At 49.9% G+C, this 21,510-nt stretch overlaps 1 protein-coding gene and 2 long non-coding RNA genes across 4 annotated transcripts in view; 1 reads left to right on the top strand and 2 right to left on the bottom strand.

Annotated features, from left to right (window-relative positions):
* The window catches only part of BCAM (basal cell adhesion molecule (Lutheran blood group)), a 62,582-nt gene extending 57,446 nt beyond the window's left edge, over positions 1-5,136 (top strand). For both annotated transcript variants that reach the window (XM_083515880.1, XM_083515879.1), the window contains exons 14-16: positions 822-969; positions 3,157-3,271; positions 4,023-5,136. In XM_083515880.1, coding sequence (XP_083372006.1) covers positions 822-969; positions 3,157-3,271; positions 4,023-4,028 — 269 coding nt within the window. In that variant the 3' untranslated portion in view covers positions 4,029-5,136. The remainder of the gene's footprint in view (positions 1-821; positions 970-3,156; positions 3,272-4,022) is intronic.
* Positions 5,127-7,507, bottom strand: LOC310712739. The gene is made up of 2 exons (XR_014528968.1): positions 5,854-7,507; positions 5,127-5,821 (listed from the first exon to the last, which is right to left on the bottom strand). It is a non-coding gene; the product is annotated as an uncharacterized lncRNA (long non-coding RNA).
* A 2,811-nt stretch (positions 7,508-10,318) lies between these two features.
* Positions 10,319-12,962, bottom strand: LOC310712746. Its single transcript, XR_014528978.1, has 3 exons — positions 11,119-12,962; positions 10,757-11,067; positions 10,319-10,675 (listed from the first exon to the last, which is right to left on the bottom strand). It is a non-coding gene; the product is annotated as an uncharacterized lncRNA (long non-coding RNA).
* Positions 12,963-21,510: the final 8,548 nt, after the last annotated feature.

The following is a 21,510-nucleotide window of genomic DNA, read 5'->3' as shown; positions in this document are numbered from 1 at the left end:
CCTTCAAAATGGCCCTCTTGTTCAGCATTAGTAGTGACCAGAACTACAGATGATCACACGTACGTGTGTGTGTGTGTGTGTGTGTGTGTGTGTGTGATTTCATCTAATGAGTACAGTGGTACTTGGGTTAAGTACTTAATTCGTTCCGGAGGTCCGTTCTTAACCTGAAACTGTTCTTAACCTGAAGCACCACTTTAGCTAAAGGGGCCTCCCGCTGCCGCCGCTGCACGATTTCTGTTCTCATTCCTGAAGCAAAGTTCTTAACCCAAGGTATTATTTCTGGGTTAGCGGAGTCTGTAACCTGAAGCGTATGTAACCTGAGGTACCACTGTATTTAGTTTAAATGGCATTGTTATAATTGTCAGGAATGCGATTTGCTGTTCTCGTTACAAGCTGAACAATATTGTTGTTGATCTTATTCATGATAATATGTATTTCATTTATACGTATTGTAACAGTAAATACATCCTTATATAGCAGCAATTTTTTAAAAAATGTTATCGAACAATACTATTATTGCGGCACGTTTAACAACGGACGTTTATCTAGTGAACCGCTCTGTGATCTTGCGATGCAGGGCTGCATTTAAATCTAATAAATAATAACAACCACCACCACAGCAGCGCTTTAAAAGCAACAGCAAAGTTTTTATCTGTAGCAATGAACAAAAATGTGGGTAGAAAAATGGCCCCGCTGTTCAGGCTGTCCTTCCCAATCTTTGCCAGACAGAAGCAGGCTACAGGCAAGGAGGCTGGGGAAGGGTCTAGTGTCTGCAGGGCCTCAACCTCCCTTCACTTTTTCCGCTTCCTTCTCCCCAACAGTGGACGGGGAACAGAGCCAGGGCGGCAGCACCATCGCCGTGATTGCCGTGTGCGTCTGCGTCTTGCTCCTTCTCCTCATCGTGGGCTTCTTCTACTTCATGCAGCGCCGCGGCCAGCTGCCCTGCGGCGGAGGCGAGAAGAGATCTTTGTGAGTAGTAATAATAATAAATTTTACTTATACCCCACTCTCCCCGGCCAGAGCTGGGCTCAGGGCAGCTGACACCAATAAAATCACAGTAAAAACATAATGGACCAATTTAAAATGCAGCCTCATTTTACAAGATAAATCAAGACCATAAGGGGTCGGAAGACATAAGGGCCATACTGAGTCCAAACCAAAGGCCAGGCGGAACAGCTCTGTCTTGCAGGCCCTGCGGAAAGCTGTCAAGTCCCGCAGGGCCCTAGTCTCTTGTGACAGAGCATTTCACCAAGTTGGGGCCAGTACTAAAAAGGCCCTGGCCCTAGTTGAGACCAATCTAACCACCTTGCGACTTGGGACCTCCAAAATGTTGTCATTTGTGGACCTTAAGGTCCTCAGCGGGGCATACCACGTACCATACCGGTAAGGCCTTGTGGGCTGCTCAAACTGCATGTATCCTACAGCCCCTTCCGCCTCTGCAGGGCTCGGCACTGGTAGGGACTAGCCACAAGGCCTTCAATGTCTAGTAGCAGGGCCGGCCCATCCATGGTGACCGGCTCAGGCGGCAGGATCCACAGAGGCAACGACACGCCAAGCATTCTGGCCTCCGGAGCTCCTCATCTGCCATTGTTTGCGCCTTAGTTACACGCATGCATTGAGCGGTGTCTGGCAAACCCCTCTGCTGCTCCTTGTTCTGTGTGTTGTGTGAAGTGCTGGGGAGGAGGAGGTTAAAGACCTCTGCCATTCTTCCATTATTCTTTCCATCATGGCTGATCAGAGGAAGGGGAGAAGGCTTAGCCAGTGTGGTGTAGTGGTTAAGAGCGGTAGTCACGTAATCTGGGGAACCGGGTTCGATTCCTCGCTCCTCCACATGCAGCTGCTGGGTGACCTTGGGCCAGTCACACTTCTCGGAAGTCTCTCAGCCCCACTCACCTCACAGAGTGTTTGTTGTGGGGGAGGAAGGGAAAGGAGAATGTTAGCCGCTTTGAGACTCCTTAAAGGGAGTGAAAGGCGGGATATCAAATCCAAACTCTTCTTCTTCTTCTTATGCTACAGCCCTTCACTCTTGCTAAGTCAAAACGGTGCCACACTTTTTTAAAAAACCTACCTGCCAGCTCAGAGGTTGATGCAAATCTGGTTCACTTTATCCTCATGCACAATTAAATGTAGACGAACCAGTGGCCCCTGGTTCTGTATATGTGGGTGTTTTGTTGGCGTCTGTCTGTCTTGAGAGGCAACAGAGGGGTCCTCCAGGGGTGACATGAAAGCATTGCATTAGCAGCACCCAAGTGAGACCTCTCCAGGGTGCAAGCGTTCATGGAGGTCCTGGTCTGCCCCGATGATATGACCACCACACCCCCCTCGGCCTCGCTTGATGTGCTCCAAAGGAAAGCAGAGCAAGACTCTGGGCACCAGCTGAGCTGCAGGAGTTGCTGGAAGGAGGCGTACAAGACTCCATCCAACCACCTTAGGGTTTCCACTCCAGATTTGTGTAGGGTTTACTGTTTAGCCCTTTCCTAGCCAGTGTGGTGTAGTGATTAAGAGCGGTGGACTTGTAATCTGGGGAACTGAGTTCGCTTCCCCTCTCTTCCACATGCAGCTGCTGGGTGACCTTGGGCCAGTCACACTTCTCTCAAGTCTCTCAGCCTCATTCACCTCACAGAGTGTTTGTTGTGGGGGAGGAAGGGAAAAGGAGATTGTTAGCTGCTTTGAGACTCCTTAAGGGGAGTGAAAGGTGGGATATCAAGTCCAAACTACTACTACTACTCCCATTCTTCTTCTTCTTCTTCTTCTTCTTCTTCTTCTTCTTCTTCTTCTTCTTCTTCTTCTTCTTCTTCTCCTCCTCCTCCTCCTCCTCCTCCTCCTCCTCCTCCTCCTCCTCCTCAAGATATCCTGTAAGACAGTGGAGGTTTAGGATCAGAATTTCCCTTCCCTTAGATGGGCTACCTTCCAAGGTGGCCCTAGATAGATAGATAGATAGATAGATAGATAGATAGATCTATGTAAATTTTTTATATGTAAATCTTTGCCAGCCTTCCCTAGGCTGCAGAGCCATAAATGGATGAAGGACTGGGGAGTTGTGCCGGGTGGGGTGGGTTCGGGGAGAGGCTGGACGTAACCGTACCCTGTTGGCTTTCTTGGCCACCTGTTCCTGGAATGCGGCGCTCAGATATATCTGTTTCCTCCTCTCGCCAGGACCCCCAAGGAAGGGAACCCTGACGACACCGTGGTGGAGATGAAGACGGACAAACGGAACGAGCAGACGGGGCTCTTGAGCCCTGGGGGCGGCGGTGGCGGTGGGGCAAATGAGGTGAGGAACGGAGGAGAAGGCGGACGGCGGTAACCCTGCTCTCACTGAGCTTGGGGCAAGGGATTCTCCCTGTTTCTTGAGGGTGCCAGGAATCGTAGCTCCACAAAGGCAGTTTCCCACTCCTTTTGCAGACCTGGGGCAAAGAAGAAGCGTTTCTGGGGCCTGCTCTGAGGAACAGGGCTGCGTACATCTATTTAAAGCACATTTAAAACTTTGAGCCCCTAACACAAAAGTGGGGTGAGGGGTGGTGGATGGTGATGGGAAAAGGAATTATCTGTGGGATTGAGTGTAGGTATATTTGAACATTTTTAAGGATTGTATGTTTGTATATTCGCAGTGTGTGTGTATTAATGCTGAATTATTTTAACAATAAAAACTTTTCAAAAAAAACAAAAACTTTGAGCCCCACGCTGGGCAAACGATTCCTGCATTGCGGAGGCTTGGGCTAGTTTGTCCTGAGGGGATCCCTTCCAGCTCTGTGATTCCATGAAAACATATTCTGCCCCCCGAGAATCCTGGAAACGGTGGTTTGCTACTGGGAATTGTAACACAGCGAGGGCTAAGCTACCGTTTCCAGGATTTCCTTGGTGCGGGGATGTGCTTTCAAACGCACGGTTACAGCCCGTGTCTCTGTGGCAGGAGTGCAATGGGTCCCATAGGGAGAAGGCTGGGGGCTGGAGCTGAGGGGAAAGTCGGGGGCGCAGACTCCCTGTTTCATTCTCCCTCTCTTTCCAATCCTGTCTCCCTGCAGTGCTGAGAGCAAGCCTGGAGTTGCCTTCTTCCGGAGGATCTGCCTCCTGCCTGCTCTGTACCACACAAACCACGGGGCAAAGAGGACGCCAGGGCTGGACTGTGCGAAGGGAACCCGGTCCCTCCGGGGCCCTTCCTTCCCGAAGGGCAGGGGAGCCTCCTTCCTTGCATCTGGACTTCTTTTATTTTGTGCAAATGGGGTGAGGTGAGGGGGTTGTGCTGCCGCTACTACTTCTTCCTCCTTGAAACGCCTGATTGTTATTATTGTTCTTGTAATTATTTTTGAAGAAACTGACACTTGCCCAGACCCCTCTGGCGTGAGTAGACGTGCCATCGACACACAGGCCTCTGTCTCTCCACACACCGGTTTGCCTCTTGCTGACTTGCACACCTGAACCAAGCCCACACGTGCACTTACGTCCTAAACACGGCCTTGGAAGAAAATTCACACAAGCTGACTGGCCCCTTTCTTCTGGCACACGACTGTTAGCCACTTGTGGTCTGAAAGGACCCGCTTTTTGTAAACCTTCCCACCCCCACCCCCATCCTGCTTAGTCGCTTGGAGGCGATTCTTGCTCGCCATAGGTGACCAGGCTAGCAGTGTCTGTCTTTCGCCGTTGGGCAAAGATATGTGGACACCTATATTCCTGCAAACACTTCTTTATCCTCCATGTGAAGCATGCAATGTGAGTGAACACATACAGGCACACCCTTGTTACGCCGCGCATCCACACCCCCACACCCGTTGAGCGTGCTTGTCGGGAAGTCGTGCGAAGACTTGCAAAGTTGACATGCTCCCCACATGCATGTGAATGTGTTCTGTCCATACATTAACATGTTCTTGTGTGTTTATGCACCCAAGGCTTTGCAAATTACGTGTGGGCATCGTAGCTGAGTATTAATTTCTACTAGACAGCCCCGAAGTCCTTTCCACAATAATGGCACAAACAGCATCCTATGCATTTATCAGCACAGAAACTGTCTGATGAAGTGATATCGCTCAAGCTGCAATTCTGTATATACTAAGCTCCATTTATCTCAATAATGCTTGCTTCTGAGTAGATCATGCTGTCACGCTTTTATCTAGGTTGACAAACACATGGCATCTCTTTTTATTTCCTTTCAAGTTGTGATTCCTTCCACAGCTTCTGCCTGTTTTTGTCCCCTTCAGATTCATAGGGTTGTTCTTCACACACACACACACACACACACACACATTTTCTGGCACCAAACCTCAAAATACAGGAAAGCGTTGGGTTTGGCTAATCAGTTACTTGTTTTTAATTTTCTGACTGTGGTGTTTTAGTACAAAATTGAAGAGCGGAGGGGCAATTTTTGAAAGAGGACTTCTAAGGCCGCTTGAAAACCAAATCTTTTTTTGGTGGCCTGACTGCAGGAACTACCTGGGGAGTTCGTTCCTTGGAAGTCAGCAGTAAAACTAGTTCGATACCCAGCTTTAAGAGAGTCCATCTTCAGCCAGCCAAGGTTCAGCTTTCATTTAGGAATGTGTACAATCTCACAAAGAGGTGTTTATTCTAGTTAAACTGCTGGCCTGAAGTAGAAATCCCATCAGTTAAGAAAACAATTTCCCTTCTCTTAATGAGTGCAAGCAAGGATCTCTGACTCTGCCGTCCTCCTTGCTCAACCACCCTCCTGTTTTTAGTTCTGGATTCTTGGCTTGACACAGCTGATCTGCATAGATAAGAGCAAGCTTCGCCCTACAGAGAAAATCTCTCTGCTCCATACATTTTTTTTTGAAATGCAGCGAATATGTCACTGACAGTAGTAGAATTTGAAAGCCTCGTTATCACTTAGTCGTAGAATTTGAAAGCCTCGTTATCACTTGCTAGAGGGAGAGCCTTTTGCCACAATTACTCTGCTGTGTGGTTTTATGGAAGCCTTATGCATGTGTGCCTACACACAGACACACAGACACACGTGTGTGCTCACCCCCATAATAAAAACAGCTGCCACCCACATACATTTCCAGTTCGTAAGTATATTTTCTAGCACATTCACAAGCCAGCTGATGGGCATATTAGAACAGCCAACCTCTGGAACCAGGCCTCTGCAGCTACCCCTTTTAAACAACCGTTTGGTTTGCAGCAACAAGCAAAGGAGGACATTTAGGGCACCACGCCATGAAAAAGAAATAGAAGAAAAGCTTTGCTTGCAGATTACTCCTGCAGATCAATACTCCGTTGCAGCAGCCCAGGCCGGTTTGGGTGTGCTTGTTCCCCTGCCGTAGTTACACGGCTGGCAACCTTGCAGCATGCTGGTGCCAGATAAAGCATGCCAGCAAACACACCCCCCCAATGCGGAATAGGCTCACAGGTTCCCAATCAGTTGCGTCAGGGTCTTGCTTTTTTAAAATCTCTGTTCCCGGAGGCTGGCTGTTGGAGAGCGCTTCCCTCCCTCTCTGCGTCTCCCTATGCAAAATGCTCCCATCCCTAAAGGCAACCTTACGTCCTGCAGGGGTTTGACGGCGGGGCCTTGCCACCAGAGATAGTGTGGCTTCTAGGCGGCTTTCGACGGACGCCATCTTTCTCGCAGATTCAGCAGCAAATCTGCGCCTGCGGTCCCTTCTCTGTGTACACATCCACACACCGCTTCTGACAAGAGTGAGTGGTCCCCTGGGATTTCAGCTCCCATCATCTCCAGCCAGGGATGATGGGCCTTGGAGGGCTACAGCCTCACCCTGCCTTAACGATTTTCCACGCACGATGAAAAAAACCACGGCAGCTGGAGAATGGGCAACCTGCCCCTAAACACCTGAGTCTTACCACTAGGCAGCCACTGCCATTTCGTCTCCGTCCAAGCTCTCGTCGTTCACCACCCCTGCCTACAGGGTGCGTCCTGATTTTCTTCATTGAAATGCATTGGGTTGTGTGTGTTGTTGCTGTTGCTGTTGTTTTAAAAAATGGCATCTATTATCGGTCTGTACGGGACAAGCCTTTTGGGGTTCTAGTCTTCCTACTCTCTCCTGACCCCCCGACGGCTCGTGTCCTTTCTCTGTCTCTTGCACTGTCTTGTCGAGACACTGGCTCTGTTTTGGGTGGGTGTGTGTGTGTGGCGAGACGTGGGGCTTTTTTAAAAAATGTAGTGTATTTAATGGTGTTGCATCTTAGAGAGCAAGGTGAGGCTGATGAGCTATGGCAGAGCCCAGGGTGGAGGTGTGGGAGAAGGCAGCAATGAGGGCAGTATTCTGGCTACTGAGCTTTAACCATCCTTGCAAGAAACGAAGGTGGGCTTTTTCCATAACTCCCCTCCCAGTATGGCAGCTGCAAGACTCCTTGGCGACCCCTTCTTCATGCCCTTGCCCACATTTTCCTAGCGAGGGATGGGGTTGTGTCGCTCTTAAACACAGCCCACTAGCCCAGACTGCCCCCTCGTTACACCCCTCTTTGTTTCATGACCACTTTTTACTTGTGCCTGCTGCTGTTTTTAGGTTTTGCCACCTTTTAAACAAACAAAAAAATGAAACAGATACAGTGGTGCCTCGCAAGACGAAAAGAATCCGTTCTGTGATTCTCTTCGTCTAGCGGTTTTTTCCGTCTTGCGAAGCAAGCCCATTGAAGGATTAGCGCTATTAGCGGCTTTTAGAGGCTTTTAGCGGCTTACCTGCTGATCGGATCAGCTGATAAGCGGCTTAGCGCTATTAGCACTATTAGCGGCTTTTAGCTGCTTTTAGCGACTTATCTGCTGATCGGATCAGCTGATAAGCGGCTTAGCGGCTTAGAAAAAGGGGGGGAAAGGAAAAAAAACCCAGCAGAAACTCGCAAGACATTGTTGTCTTGTGAAGCAAGCCCATAGGAGATTTGTTTTGCGAAGCACCTCCAAAACAGAAAACTCTTTCGTCTAGCGAGTTTTCCGTCTTGCGAGGCATTCGTCTTGCGGGGCACCACTGTACCTGACTCTACCTTCCACAGCTGTTTGATCTGCAAGCTGCTAGCAGGTAAGACTGCTATGAAAAGTTTCGCCTGCCATTCTCCACCCCATCCACCCACAGACTTATGTTTACTGCAAAAACCACGCAGGAGTAGGTCAGTTGGCAAACGCAGCCACCTGCCACCCCTCTCTCAGCTCCTGCCATAGCTCCAGCTTCTCACTCCCCATCCCTTCGGATGTCTCTGTTACCTGCTGCCCCCCCCCCCAACTGGGTTACACTGTACATTAGCAAATAAAAAATATTGTAACCTCAGTTTGGCTTCCGCGTTCGTTTCTTCTCCCTGCAGACCTTGTGCCCCTTCCTCTAAAGTCCCTCTTTTAAACTGGATTTTTAAAAAAAATGCAACCTCTCTCATCTGGGACGTACCATTTGGAGTCGCCCCTAGTTGTGGACGGAGCAAAAAATTCTGTTGGCATTGGCTTTGGAGATGTTAAGGCTTCCTTCCTGAAGGAAACTTCAGCTGGGAGTGGGACCGAGTTTATGTTTTGTTTTGTTCTTCTCCCTGCAAGGTGCTCGTGGTCGGGTTTGACCTTCTGCCTTATGTGGCCTGCTTATTTTTGGCCCTGGATTCCCACGATGCATTGCTGTTGTGGAAAAAGCCGAAAGCGCAGGCTTGAGATCTCTTGAGCAGTGGAATGAGGGACGCTTGATATTTGTTAAGAGATCCTCCTTTAGTAGGGCAGATCCCTACTTTTAAAGCACATGACTCTTCTCCCCCCCCCCCAATATCAAAGAATCCCAGGAACTGTGGTTTGTTAAGAGTGCTGGGAACTGTAGCTCTGGGAGGGGAAAACTACAATTCCCAGGATTCTTTGGGGGAAATTGTGGGCTTCAAATGTGCATTCGGTGTGTCTCTTCTATTTCTCTCTATCTTTGGCGATCCCTTGTAGCCGAGTAAGATTGTCTCCCATAAACACGGTTTTAACAGTGAGTCCGTAAGTGACTGTGGAGGCCAATTCTGGATCCACACATCCTTCCACAGTGGAGACATTGGTTTCCGGGCGGGAGTTGATCACGGTGTGGATTTGCCAAGCGTGCCTTCCTCTTAGCACGTTTCTCCCTTGCGTCCTGAGTTCGAGTGTCTTCAAAGCCCATGACACCTTTGGTCAAGGCTGTTCTCCAATTAGAGCGCTCGCAGGCCAGTGTTTCCCAGTTGTCGGTGTTTATACTACATTTTTTTTTAGATTTGCCTTGAGAGAGTCTTTGAACTTCTTTTGCTGACCACCAGCACTACGCTTTCCATTTTTAAGTTCAGAATAGAGTACAGTGGTACCTCAGGTTAAGTACTTAATTCATTCCGGAGGTCCATTCTTAACCTGAAGCACCACTTTAGCTAATGGGGCCTCCTCCTGCTGCTGAGCCGCCAGAGCACGATTTCTGTTCTTATCCTGAAGCAAAGTTCTTAACCCGAGGTAATATTTCTGGGTTAGCGGAGTCTGTAACCTGAAGCGTATGTAACCCGAGGTACCACTGTAGTTGCTTTGGAAGACGATAATCAGGCATCTGCACAACTTGACCAGTCCAACGAAGTTGAAGTTGAAGAATTATTGCTTCAACACTGGTGATCTTTGCTTCTTCCAGGACACTGGCATTAGTCTTCCCAAGTGATATGTAAATTTTTTGTGGAGACACAATTGATGGAATCTTTTGAGGAGTTGGAGATGGCATTTATAAGTGGTCAGTGTTTGACAAGCATACAGTCAGGTTGTTAGTACAGTAGCTTTGTAAACAAGCATTTTGGTTTCCCTGAAAATGTCCCGGTCCTCAAACACTCTTCACTTCAATCAGGAAAAAGCTGCACTTGCAGAGCTCAGGCGAAAAGCAAAGTCCCTGCTTTGACTTCAGTAGCACCTCATCCCACAAGCTGAAGCTTTACAGGTGAATCTTTACCTAGCATGGCACTAAGTCATGGGGCAGGTGTTGCCAAGAAAGGTTGCTCAATTAGACAAGGACCCAACTTGGTTGAGTGCTGCTTGCAATAATCTCAGTAACAGGCAGGTGCTAAGTGGTCCATTGGAAATTTGGCACCAGCCAGAAGAAGAAGAAGAAGAAGAAGAAGAAGAAGAAGAAGAAGAAGAAGAAGAAGAAGAAGAGTTTGGATTTGATATCCCGCCTTTCACTCCCTTTAAGGAGTCTCAAAGCGGCTAACATTCTCCTTTCCCTTCCTCCCCCACAACAAACACTCTGTGAGGTGAGTGGGGCTGAGAGACTTCACAGAAGTGTGACTGGCCCAAGGTCACCCAGCAGCTGCATGTGGAGGAGCGGAGACGCGAACCCGGTTACCCAGATTACGTGACTACCGCTCTTAACCACTACACCACGCTGGCTCTCTCCAGTGGCTCTTCTCAGCTGGAAGCATTTGTCTTAAATATTCGAATGGGAGGAGTACAAGTGTAAAAAGGTTCATAGAACCATAGAATTCTACAGTTGGAAATTACTTGTCTAATCCAACTCCCTGCAATACAGGAATCTTTTGCCTAGCTTGGAACTTGAATCCACGACCCTCGATTAAGAATCTTGTGCTCTGCTGACTGAGCTATTCCAAGCAATAATAAGATCATTGTATAATCTTAGACGGAGGCATGGCTGGGACTGGTGGGAAGGAACCCTGCCCTTCTGAATTCACCATTACACTACTGACAAAGAGGGAAGGTCACCATAGGCAGAGATTGGTGAAACTTGCTTTGGGGGTGAGCAACAGAAAGCTGAAAGAAACCTAAGGAAGTGTTATAAGAATTTTAAGGTCTTCGATATGTAATAAATGTTCATAAATGTACCAAGCAAACACGTACATAAATATATAAATCACGTGTCTGAAACCCCACAGAAAAAAAGTCCTGAAGAAATTGACCTCAAATATTTCTCTGCAAGGTCAAATTGGGAAACCTCCCCATTGTCTCTTTCCTCACAAATCCTGTCTTAAGGGCACATTTAAGATATGAATAGGGTGTGAGCCTGTGACCTGGCTCAGGAACGAAGTATCTATCATTACAAAAGACTGGCCAGGCTCCCCACGCAATCCAATCAAGTGACCATTAAACAGGTAACCTGCCAGACAGGAAATAAACAACGCACTCAGATTTCTGTTGTAGACCGCCTTTTCTGTGATGTAGTTATGATGTGTCTGGGGGGTGGTCTTGGGCTACACCCCTTCTGTGATGTATGTATGATGCTTCTGGGGGTGGTCTTGGACTCGAGGGTGGGCAATTTTAAATGTCTTATATATAAGGGCAGGCACACTTTTATTAGGGGTTCCTCCTCCTTTCTCCTGTCTGTGAGGGGGCACCCTGTTACAATAGTTGAATAAAGATCGAGCTTACTAGCTGCTTTGCTTCTCAATATTCTCTGGTTGTCCTCTGTTATTTTTTCCTACCGATAGAGAACCTACAAAGGGCTCTACAAGGGCTCTTGTGTATCCCATAAGGGAATAAGGGCAGATTTTGTTTATTACAGAAGGAAGCAGCAATGAAAGGAGGGTGAGATTTCTTCCAGCAGAAAGAAAACTGGGAAGAGAGGAGCTCCACACCTCCCAGAGCTCCAGAGGTTCCTTTCTGCTAGTGGTTTGCCTTGGTGCAAGCTAAGGACGTGGCCAGGCTGGGCAAAGTGCAGGATTGAGAGCCCAGGAACCCACAGAAACAGAAGGAGGAAACTTTTTTCCCCCTTTCCAGAGGCCTTTGGCAGCTCCTGTTGCTGCTGCCGGTCTGAACAGCTGCCAAGGTTCCTTCTCAGGAAGCAGGGATTTGCCTGCAGAGACCTGAACAAAGGAGAAAACGTAAGCCGGGACTGGGAGGGGAAGCGTAGGGGATGCATTGGCTTGGAAATGCCCAGCCATGTTCTGTAGGAGCCTGGTAGACAGTGACATTTGGCGGCTGCAAGAGCCTGCCCCATTCTTGCCTTGCCTTGCATTTCTGTCTCACTTCCGTCTCCAAGGAAATCTCCCCCTCCTCATTTAATCCCCTGTGAGGTAGGTTAGGCTGACTGGCACAAGATCGCCATTTGAGCTTCACGGCTGAGTGGGAATTTGAATCCTGGTCTCTTAAGAGTCTGACACTAGTCTAAACGCTGTGTCTCACTGCTACTCTTAATGCAAGGGAAAGCCCCAGTTACAGGAGGCTGCCGGTTTGAGTCGACGTCTGTCGGGGAGACATGCCTGCTGTTAAATTCTGGCAATGGTCCCTGCTCAAAATCTTCCCCAGCTCTTTCCCCATCCATTGGGGGAGTGAGGGAGATAAAGAAAAGGCAACCAGAGGAGGTTATGAACGGAAGACCCTGGAGGGGACAGGGTTAAGCAGCCTGGACTCTCAGTGTGCTGTAGTACAGGCATGGCCAAACTTGGTCCTCCAGCTGTTTGGGGACTACAACTCCCATCATCCCTAGCTAACAGGACCAGTGGTCAGGGATGATGGGAATCGTAGTTCCAAAACAGCTGGAGGACCAAGAGTGGTCATGCCTGCTGTAGGAGATGGAATGGGTGAGGGAACTACAGGCCACTTGAGATTGTTGGACTCCAGTTCCCATCATCTCTTGCTATTGGCAGTGCTGTCTGAGCCTGATGGGAGCTGGAGTCAGTCAAGCACACAGACGGCCAGAAATCTTCACAGCAGAAGTAGGGGACCATTTTTTCAACCTGAGCAACCTTTAAGAGGCTGGAGGGGGGAAAATGTTTGGGGCAATGGATGCCTTTCTACAGTCAGTGACTTTCCAACCATGCAAAAGGCAGATTTTGAGACAGCCCCTCTCTGTCCTCCATTAGGCATTGCCGCAGTTCCCGGGCACATTCTAGCCAGTCGAAAGCATTTCAGGAGAGGCCAGAGCAGCGCCACTGAGGGCTGCTATACTCTGAGGAAGTGCCATGGCCTGAGGGCCACATAGGGAGTCCTGGAGGGCCCTGGGGCATGCCCTTCCCCACCCCTGCTTTGCAAGGAGTTCCCACCCCAGCGCTTTGGTTCTTGCCATATCAAAGGAGGACCAGAGCAGTCAAAACATGATTGCCCATCACAGGTTAGAAATGACCTATCTCTCCTGCTTTGGGGCACCACAGTCAACTGCCTGTTAGGACTTCAGGTGGTACATGACCAGGTGGTACATGACCCCAGTCAAGCTTGCAAAAATATATCATTTGCCAGAAAATAAGTGTTGGAAATGCAAAGAAACTGAAGGAACATTCTTTCACCTTTGGTGGACGTGCCCAAAGGTTAAGGCCTTCTGGGAAATGATCTATAATGAACTAAAAAAGGTATTTAAATATACCTTCCTCAAGAAACCAGAGGCCTTCCTTTTGGGCATTGTCGGCCAGAGGGTGCTAAAGAAGGACAGAATTTTCTTTATGTATGCGACAACAGCAGCAAGAATACTCATCGCAAAGTACTGGAAGACAGAAGATTTGCCCACTCTGGAAGAATGGCAGATGCAACTGATTGACTACATGGAATTGGCAGAAATGACTGGCAGAATCCGAGACCTGGGAGAAGAGACAGTGGAAGAGGACTGGAAGAAATTTAAGGACTATTTGCAAAAGTATTGTAAACTGTATGAATGCTAGAATGATGCAGGATATAAAGACAACATGGTGTTAGTAACTTAGCGGAAAGGAGTATGAAAATAACTCAACTATAAGAACAAAGGTGAGACTAGAATAATATTATGTCAAGCTTAAATATTTAAATATTTGATAACAAAGGGTAAAATTGGAGACATAATAGTTGAAATTTACAATTTAAAACAAGTTTTGAGAGAAGGTGAAGCATTGCTGAACATGATTTTCTAAGAGGGAACACAGGAAAGGGGGATGTGAGGGAGTCAGAAAAGAGGGTTATGGAAATTCGGTCTATGAAATCTAACTATGTTGTATGTCTTTTATATGATTTTTTTATTATCTTGTATGCATTTTCTTATTTTGGTGATGGTGTCTTTTATTGTTCTTGGATTGTGTATGTGTATGGTGTTATATTGTTTAAAACCTTTAATAAATATTTTATAAAAAAAAAGGACTTCAAAGGGAGGTTATGACCTTCATGCATGTGTGAACTTGTTCTGAGGTCCCACCTAGCCTTCCTGTGGTTAGAACAGGGGTGGGATAAAACGTGGATTCCAGAGCTGGATCTGTCTATGCCGAGGCCAGCCGCCACGACTTTACACGCCTTCCCAAAAGTGTATTGGACTCTCCCATCTTTTGCACCTCTTCCGCAGGGACTCTCTCAGTCTCTGGAAGACTCATAAGCTGCTAATTGGAGCAGTTCCTTCCTGCCTTCTTGGTCAGACATCCTTCCTTACTCCCTTGACTCCCCACACGCCCTTTTTGCTTTTAACTCATTCGCTCTTCTCCCTGGTTTTTTCCAAGGAATATCCAGGGGCACTCGCCTGCCCCAACTCAGCCTGTTCTGCTCAGGGACGCCAAATGTCTTCCTGGTCTTGGCTCCTGTGCTCTTAAAACTAACCAACTTTTTCTCTAAACTCTGGGTAAGAGGAGGCTGCAAACCGGGAGTGCATCTGGTAAGATGGTGAGATGGAAACATTGGTGCCAACTCCCCGGGGTTGTGGGTGGCCCAGCACCCACAAAATTCCCCATGAAGGGGCCAGGCACCCACAAATTTCAGGGCCATGCGGGCTTGCATGGCACCCACGACCCCAGGCACTCATGGCCGCAGGGCCAAGTTGGCACCCCTGACTGGAAAGGACCCCCCTCCCTGGCTAGCCGCTGTCTGAGCCAAACCACCACCACCAGGGAGTTTCTGAGAATGAAAAGACTTGACATTGGAGATCATTGGCCAGTATCTTTGCAACTCTGTGTTGCTGGGCCTGTGAAGAGAGATAGCAATCACAGTGCCCTTGGTTCCTTACCCTTGCTGTAAATCTGGGGAATTATCGTGTGGGTTGTTGTTTCTTTCTTTTTGCAAAATTAATAAAAAGTGCATGCATCAACAAGTTTGCACCTCTGCAACCAGCTTTCTAGGTGGCCTTGCTTAGGGCAATTGCTGTCAATCAGGCCCCTCCTTGCCCTATGGGGATAATAGCAGTGGCACAACCTACAGGCCCTGTTTTGCAATAACTGAGGAGAATACACACAGGCCGAGGATTAATTCCTCAGAAGGGAAAAAGCGTTGCTGGGGGGCTGCAAGGACGAGATGGTGGTTCCGAGTACTTTTCTCCAGATCAGCTGAGGAAGAGGGTTTCTAATAGTGATATATGCCTTGTCAGCATATAACACCTGTGTTCAGAGATCTACCTTGGTTACAATTTTCTACCGGGCCAGGTTTTAGGTGCTACTATTAGTATCTAAAGGGACGCGGGTGGCGCTGTGGGTTAAACCACAGAACCTAGGACTTGCCGATCAGAAGGTTGGCAGTTCGAATCCCTGTGACGGGGTGAGCTCCCGTTGCTCGGTCCCTGCTCCTGCCCACCTATCAGTTTGAAAGCACACAGTGCAAGTAGATAAATAGGTACCACTCCGGCAGGAAGGTAAACAGTGTTTCCGTGCGCTGCTCTGGTTCGCCAGAAGCGGCTTAGTCATGCTGGCCACATGACCCGGAAGCTGTACGCCGGCTCCCTCGGCCAGTAAAGCGAGATGAACGCCGCAACCCCAGAGTCGGCCACGACTGGACCTAATGGTCAGGGGTTCCTATTAGTATCTAAAGCCCTTGGGACCAGTTTACCTATGAGATCACCTCACCCCACCTCTGGCCACTTGGCTGGACCTGCTGAATTCCTGCCTGCTGTGTATTTGTTAAAGACACGGGGGAGAGGGAGTTGGGAGTCCCCTTTCTGACCTGGAATCCTTTCTGGCTCGAAAACCCTTAAGAGGTGAGGGTTGTATGTGACTACTCGGAATAGCACTCTGTACACGCTCAAATGAACTGATGCTCTAGTGCTGAATGATTGAAACTGAGAAGAGCAAGCTGGGAGGCTAGGTCTCGAGGGCGTTCCTTGATTTCGTTTAAGCCTCCTGCTCACAAAAATCCGGGGGGAAGAGAGACAAGGCTTAAACATGAAGCTTTCTTTGTGTTTTACATGTACCTAAAAATCCTCTGGGGAGCCAGAAACTAGTAAATAATGTAGGGACGTTTATGATCTCAGTTTTACAGCGTTCAATAATGCAGTGTGTGTAATCTGCAATTTGAGACCCTGAAAGCATTGTGGAAAACTTTTGTATGTGTGCGCCAGAAAACGAGCAAGCGTCTGTGTGACACAGAAATCTTTCCTCAGGCAAAAGACAGCCACACATCTTAATTTCTGGTTGCTAGCATTGCACACATAATTCAACAGGTTCGGAATTCAACAGCATGGAGTGGGCAAGGAAAGCTCGACTTGTTGGATTTCTGCCTGCCATGGGGAAGAAAAAATGAGAGAATGGAAGAAGGGTGGTGGATGGAAACTCTGTCACTTCCTGAACTCTATAGGTGGCCCCTGAATGGATGTGTTACAGCTTCCTATCTGGCTCTGTCCTGTACCGATATCGTTCAGCTAGCTAAGTCAGAGGGACACAATCGTGGCTGGCAACGTACTTTGGAAATAATGGTTGAACAGGTATGTGTGTGGGAGACCGTGGTAGAAGGACACATGCTTAGCATGCAGCAGGACTCAGCCCCCATCATCAACACCAGCCTAAAGGTTTCTGAGATCAGTGGGGTCAGATATGGGGTCTTTGGCCAAGATCCCATAGAATCATAGAATTCAAAGTGTTGGTGCTGACCTTTAAAGCCCTAAACGGCCTCAAAGCCCCAGTATACGTGAAGGAGCATCTCCACCCCCATCGTTCTGCCTGAACACTGAGGTCCAGCACTGAGGGCCTTCTGGCAGTTCCCTCACTACGATAAGCCAAGTTACAGGGAACCAGGCAGGGGGCCTTCTCGGTAGTGGCACCTGCCCTGTGGAATGCCCTCCCACCAGTTGTCAAAGAGAAAAACTATCAGACATTTAGAAGACATCTGAAGGCAGCCCTGTTTAGGGAAGCTTTTAATGTTTGATGTATTACGGTATTTTAATATTTTGTTGGAAGCAACCCAGAGTGGTTGGGGAAGCCCAGCCAGATGGGCGGGGTATAAATATTATTATTATTATTATTATTATTATTATTATTATTGAATTGGAAGGTCCCCGGGGGCAGTGGCGTAGTGTGGGGGGTGCAGGGGGGGCCATCTGCACCGGGCGCAACATCTGGGGGGGGGGCGCTCGCACTCACAGCTCTCTGCCCCTACTAAAACCCACGGGTTAGGGGGCGCAAATTACTTGCCTTGCCCCGGGTGCTGACAACCCACGCTACGCCACTGCCCAGGGGTCATCTAGTCCAACCCTCTGCGAAGCAGGAATCTCAACTCAAGCATCCATGCCAGATGGCCACCCAACCTCTGCTTAAAACCCCGCAATGAAGGCGAGTCCACCGCCATTCCATGGCCGAACAGCTCTTACTGTCAGAAAGTTCTTCCTATGTTTCATCAAAATCTCCTTCCTTGAGATTTCTCAAGTCCTGCCCTTCGGAGCAGTAGAAAACAAACTTTCCCCATCTTCCACGTGACAGCTCTTTGGATATTTGAAGATGGCAATCACGTCACCTCTCAGGGGATTTGGGGAGGGCTGGGCGTGTCCCACGCGATCTTTGCTGATCCCTTCTTAACCAAAACGCCGCGCCCAAGAACAAGCCAAGTTGGCGTAGATGGCAGAAAGCAAAGGGTGATCACACCCTCCGCAACCACTACGCACCAAAGCCGTCCAAGATTGCTGCCCGCCATGCGTTCTACCACCGGAACCAGGCAGAGGGGGAGTCAATCAACAACTACACCACCGCCCTGCGACAGGCTGCAATGCACTGTGAGTTCCGAGACTTAGACGATGCCCTGATGGATCGAATCGTCTGCGGGGTCCGGGACATCCATCTGCAACGGCGCCTCCTAGCCAAGCCAGACCTCACGCTACAGAAAGCCATTGAGGAGGCTGTGGCCTCAGAAGCTGCTGAACGCTCCGCCCAGGAGATCCGCAAGTCCAGCAGCCCGCGTCTGGCTAGGGAGCCAGTTCCGGTGCATCATGAAGAGGCCAGCAGTGAGGAGGCATCCTCCAGTGAAGACGATGACGTGCACCAGACAAAGCGGGAGCGCAGGAAGTTCCAACAGAAGTCCAAGGGCCAACCGGAATGTGCTGGCTGCGGAGGCAACCATTCCCGTGCCAAGTGTCGATTCAGAGACGCCATCTGTAGGAAGTGTTCCAGAAGGGGCCACATCGCTAAGGTCTGCCGATCGGCTCCGTCTGACACCCCCCCTTCATCGACTCGCAAGTCCAAGTCTTCACTCCAGTCTGCCAAGGAAAGTTGTTTCGCTCTCACCAACTGCCGCTGCCCGTCTGGAACCACGATTGGCCAAACCGACTCGCCTACGCGACGCAAGCTGAACGTCACGGTGCTCATTGAAGGAGCTCCATGTGACATGGAGATCGACACCGGGTCTGCCCTGTCCATCGTGTCATGGAGCACCATCAAAAGACTGGTACCCAGAGTGTCCAAAAGGCAACTCGACTCTCACCGCGTACACCTGAGAGACTACCAGGGAAACGACATTCCCGTGGTAGGCGTTGGCCGGTTCCGGATCGCCTTCAAGGATTTTTCGGGCCTGCTCCGGTTGGTGGTGGTCGAAGGTCAGCGGCCAAGCCTCCTAGGGCTAGACTGGTTTGATGCCCTCGGCCTGGAAGTCACCGGCATCAACTGCATCTCTAACGCAGAGACTGAGGGTCTGGTCAAAGACTTTGCCGAGGTTTTTGACGGCACCTTGGGCCAATATACAGGTACGCCCATCTCCTTTAGCCTTGATCCACAAGTCGCCCCCATCAAGCTAAAGCCACGCCGGGTTCCCTTTGCTCTCAAGGCTAAGGTGGACGAACAACTGGACAAACTGATCGCCCAAGGAGTTTTGGAGCCGGTTGACCACGCAAAGTGGGAAACCCCCATCGTCACGCCTGTCAAGCCAGATGGGTCGGTGAGAATCTGCGCTGACTACAAGTGCACGATCAACAAGGCACTTCAGCAGCACGCTTATCCGGTTCCTGTTGTCCAACACCTGCTGCATTCCCTGGGTGAGGGTAAGGTCTTCGCTAAGCTGGACCTTGCCCAAGCCTATCAACAACTGCCAGTCGATGATGCCACTGCTGAAGCCCAGACGATCGTCACCCACCGGGGGGCTTTCCGTTGCCGCCGGTTGCAGTTCGGGGTGAGTGTGGCTCCTGGCATCTTCCAAAGCCTTATGGAGCGTCTCCTGCAAGGGCTTCCGGGCGTGGTACCATATTTTGATGACGTCTTGGTGTCTGCAGACTCACACCAGCAGCTGTTCGAGCGCCTCCGTGCCGTGCTGACCAGGTTCCAGGAGGCCGGGCTCAAGGTAAAGAGGGAGAAGTGCCAGATCGCCGTTCCACAGGTAGAGTTCCTGGGCTATCTTATCGATGCCTCCGGTCTTCATCCAACCACATCCAAGATCCGCGCTATCCAGCAGGCCCCCACCCCAAAGAACAAAACGGAGTTGCAGGCATTCCTGGGGCTGCTGAACTTTTATAACATGTTCCTGCCCCACAAAGCCACAGTGGCTGAGCCTCTTCACCGACTCCTTAGCACTAAGACGCCTTGGGCCTGGGGTCATCGGGAGATGGCGGCCTTCAACGCGGTCAAGGCTCTCCTTTCTTCAGACAGTGTGCTGGTACAGTACAGTGAATCCAGGCCGCTGGTCCTTGCCTGCGACGCCTCACCTTTTGGCATCGGTGCTGTCCTTAGTCACCGTTTTCCAGATGGAAGAGAAGCACCGCTCGCCTACTTTTCCAGGACACTATCTCCGACGGAACGGAATTACAGCCAGCTCGACAAGGAGGCATTGGCACTTGTGGCTGGAGTGAAGAGGTTCCATGAATACCTCTATGGCAGGACTTTTGACCTCATCACTGACCACAAGCCACTCCTGGGCCTCCTTGCCGGTGATCGTCCAACTCCACCGGTCCTCTCACCACGCATGCTGCGATGGACTGTTTTCCTGGCTGCCTACCACTACCGGCTCATCCATCGCCCGGGGAAATCGATGGGCCATGCCGACGCCCTCAGCCGTTGCCCTCTTCCAGCATTTGTGGAAGACCCGGCTCCAGCTTCATCGCTCCTTCTGATTGAGGATCTTCCGGCAGCGCCTGTATCGGCTGCCACTGTGGCCTCCGCATCTGCCCAGGATCGCACCATCAGCCGGGTGCTCAACTGGGTGTGGAGGGGGTGGCCACAAGGGCCTTTTGCATCGGAGTTCCAGCCCTTCGCAACCAGACAACATGAACTCTCAGCTCATCGTGGCTGCCTGCTGTGGGGAGACCGCGTCGTGATTCCCCAGGGACTCCGTCAGCGCGTCCTGGAGGCTCTGCACGTTGGCCACCCGGGAATTGTCAAAATGAAGGCGTTGGCTCGGTGTTACGTCTGGTGGCCTAATATGGACGATGCCATCACTGCCTGGGTGTCCGCCTGTCAAGCGTGCCAGGAGTCGAGGCCTGCACCACCGGCAGCTAAGGGACACACCTGGGAGACGCCAAAGACACCCTGGTCGAGGGTGCACATCGATCTGGCTGGCCCCTTTCACGGCCGGACCTTTATGGTAGTGGTGGACGCCTATTCCAAATGGCTTGGAGGTAGCAGTCGAACCGAGCGAGGTAGGAGTCCCATGATTCAGAGGCTGGCGCAAACGGCGGTAGAGGCACAAGTGAAGCCATGATTCCGATGCCGGCGTGAAGGGCGATGGATGGAACACAGTGCTCTAGCCAGAACAGTCAGCTCTGAATTGGTTCTGCCCAGTGATTTCGCTCAGTGATTTCGCTCTGTGATTCAGCTCAGTGATTCAGCTCAGTTCAGAGGCTGGCCGCATCTGGCTGTGCTCTGATGTCCATCTATCCCACCTTCGTCGCCAGTGTTAAGTCGTGGGTTGACATAGCAGCCGGCACAGCGATTTCTTCAAGTAGCTCTTTATTCTGGTAAGCTGGAGTAGAACTGACAGCGAACAGCTCAGCCGGCCTGTATTTATAGGGAGCCGGCTGTCAACATTGTAACCACAACAGCCCAGAGTTCCCGCCTAAAATAACTGCCGCGGACCTGAGTGAAAACTATCTACAGACCTGAGTGAAAACTATATACAGTATCCCCCTGTTGGCCCAGGGTGAAACTACACTACATAACAGTATGTTTGTGTCTCTCGCCATCGTCCTCGCCCTGCCAAATCAGCCAGGCAGCTGAGCACCCAAGTTGCCATGTGGGTGCTTTCTAAAATAAATCGTGGGGATGCAAAGACTGAAGAGCCATGGGGGATGAAACGAGGCTAGGAACTGCATGCACCCAAAGGAGTTGTTTTTATTGAACTGTTTGCCAAATCAAGACAGAAAACAACAAGGTTGCCATGGTACAACGACACAGTCCTTTCTGTGGAGCAAAGTTTCCTACAGATGTCCTCAAGCTGTGGCCAGTCCTTTTTAAATATAACTCTTCCCCGTTGATATCTGGCTTGATGGAGGTTTGCACAAATCTTCGTCGAGGTATGAGATAAAGGACCAC

Source organism: Podarcis liolepis, assembly GCF_965112155.1.
Source record: "Podarcis liolepis genome assembly, chromosome: 7".
Classification (NCBI taxonomy): domain Eukaryota; kingdom Metazoa; phylum Chordata; class Lepidosauria; order Squamata; family Lacertidae; genus Podarcis; species Podarcis liolepis.
This window is presented reverse-complemented; position numbering and strand designations above follow the sequence as displayed.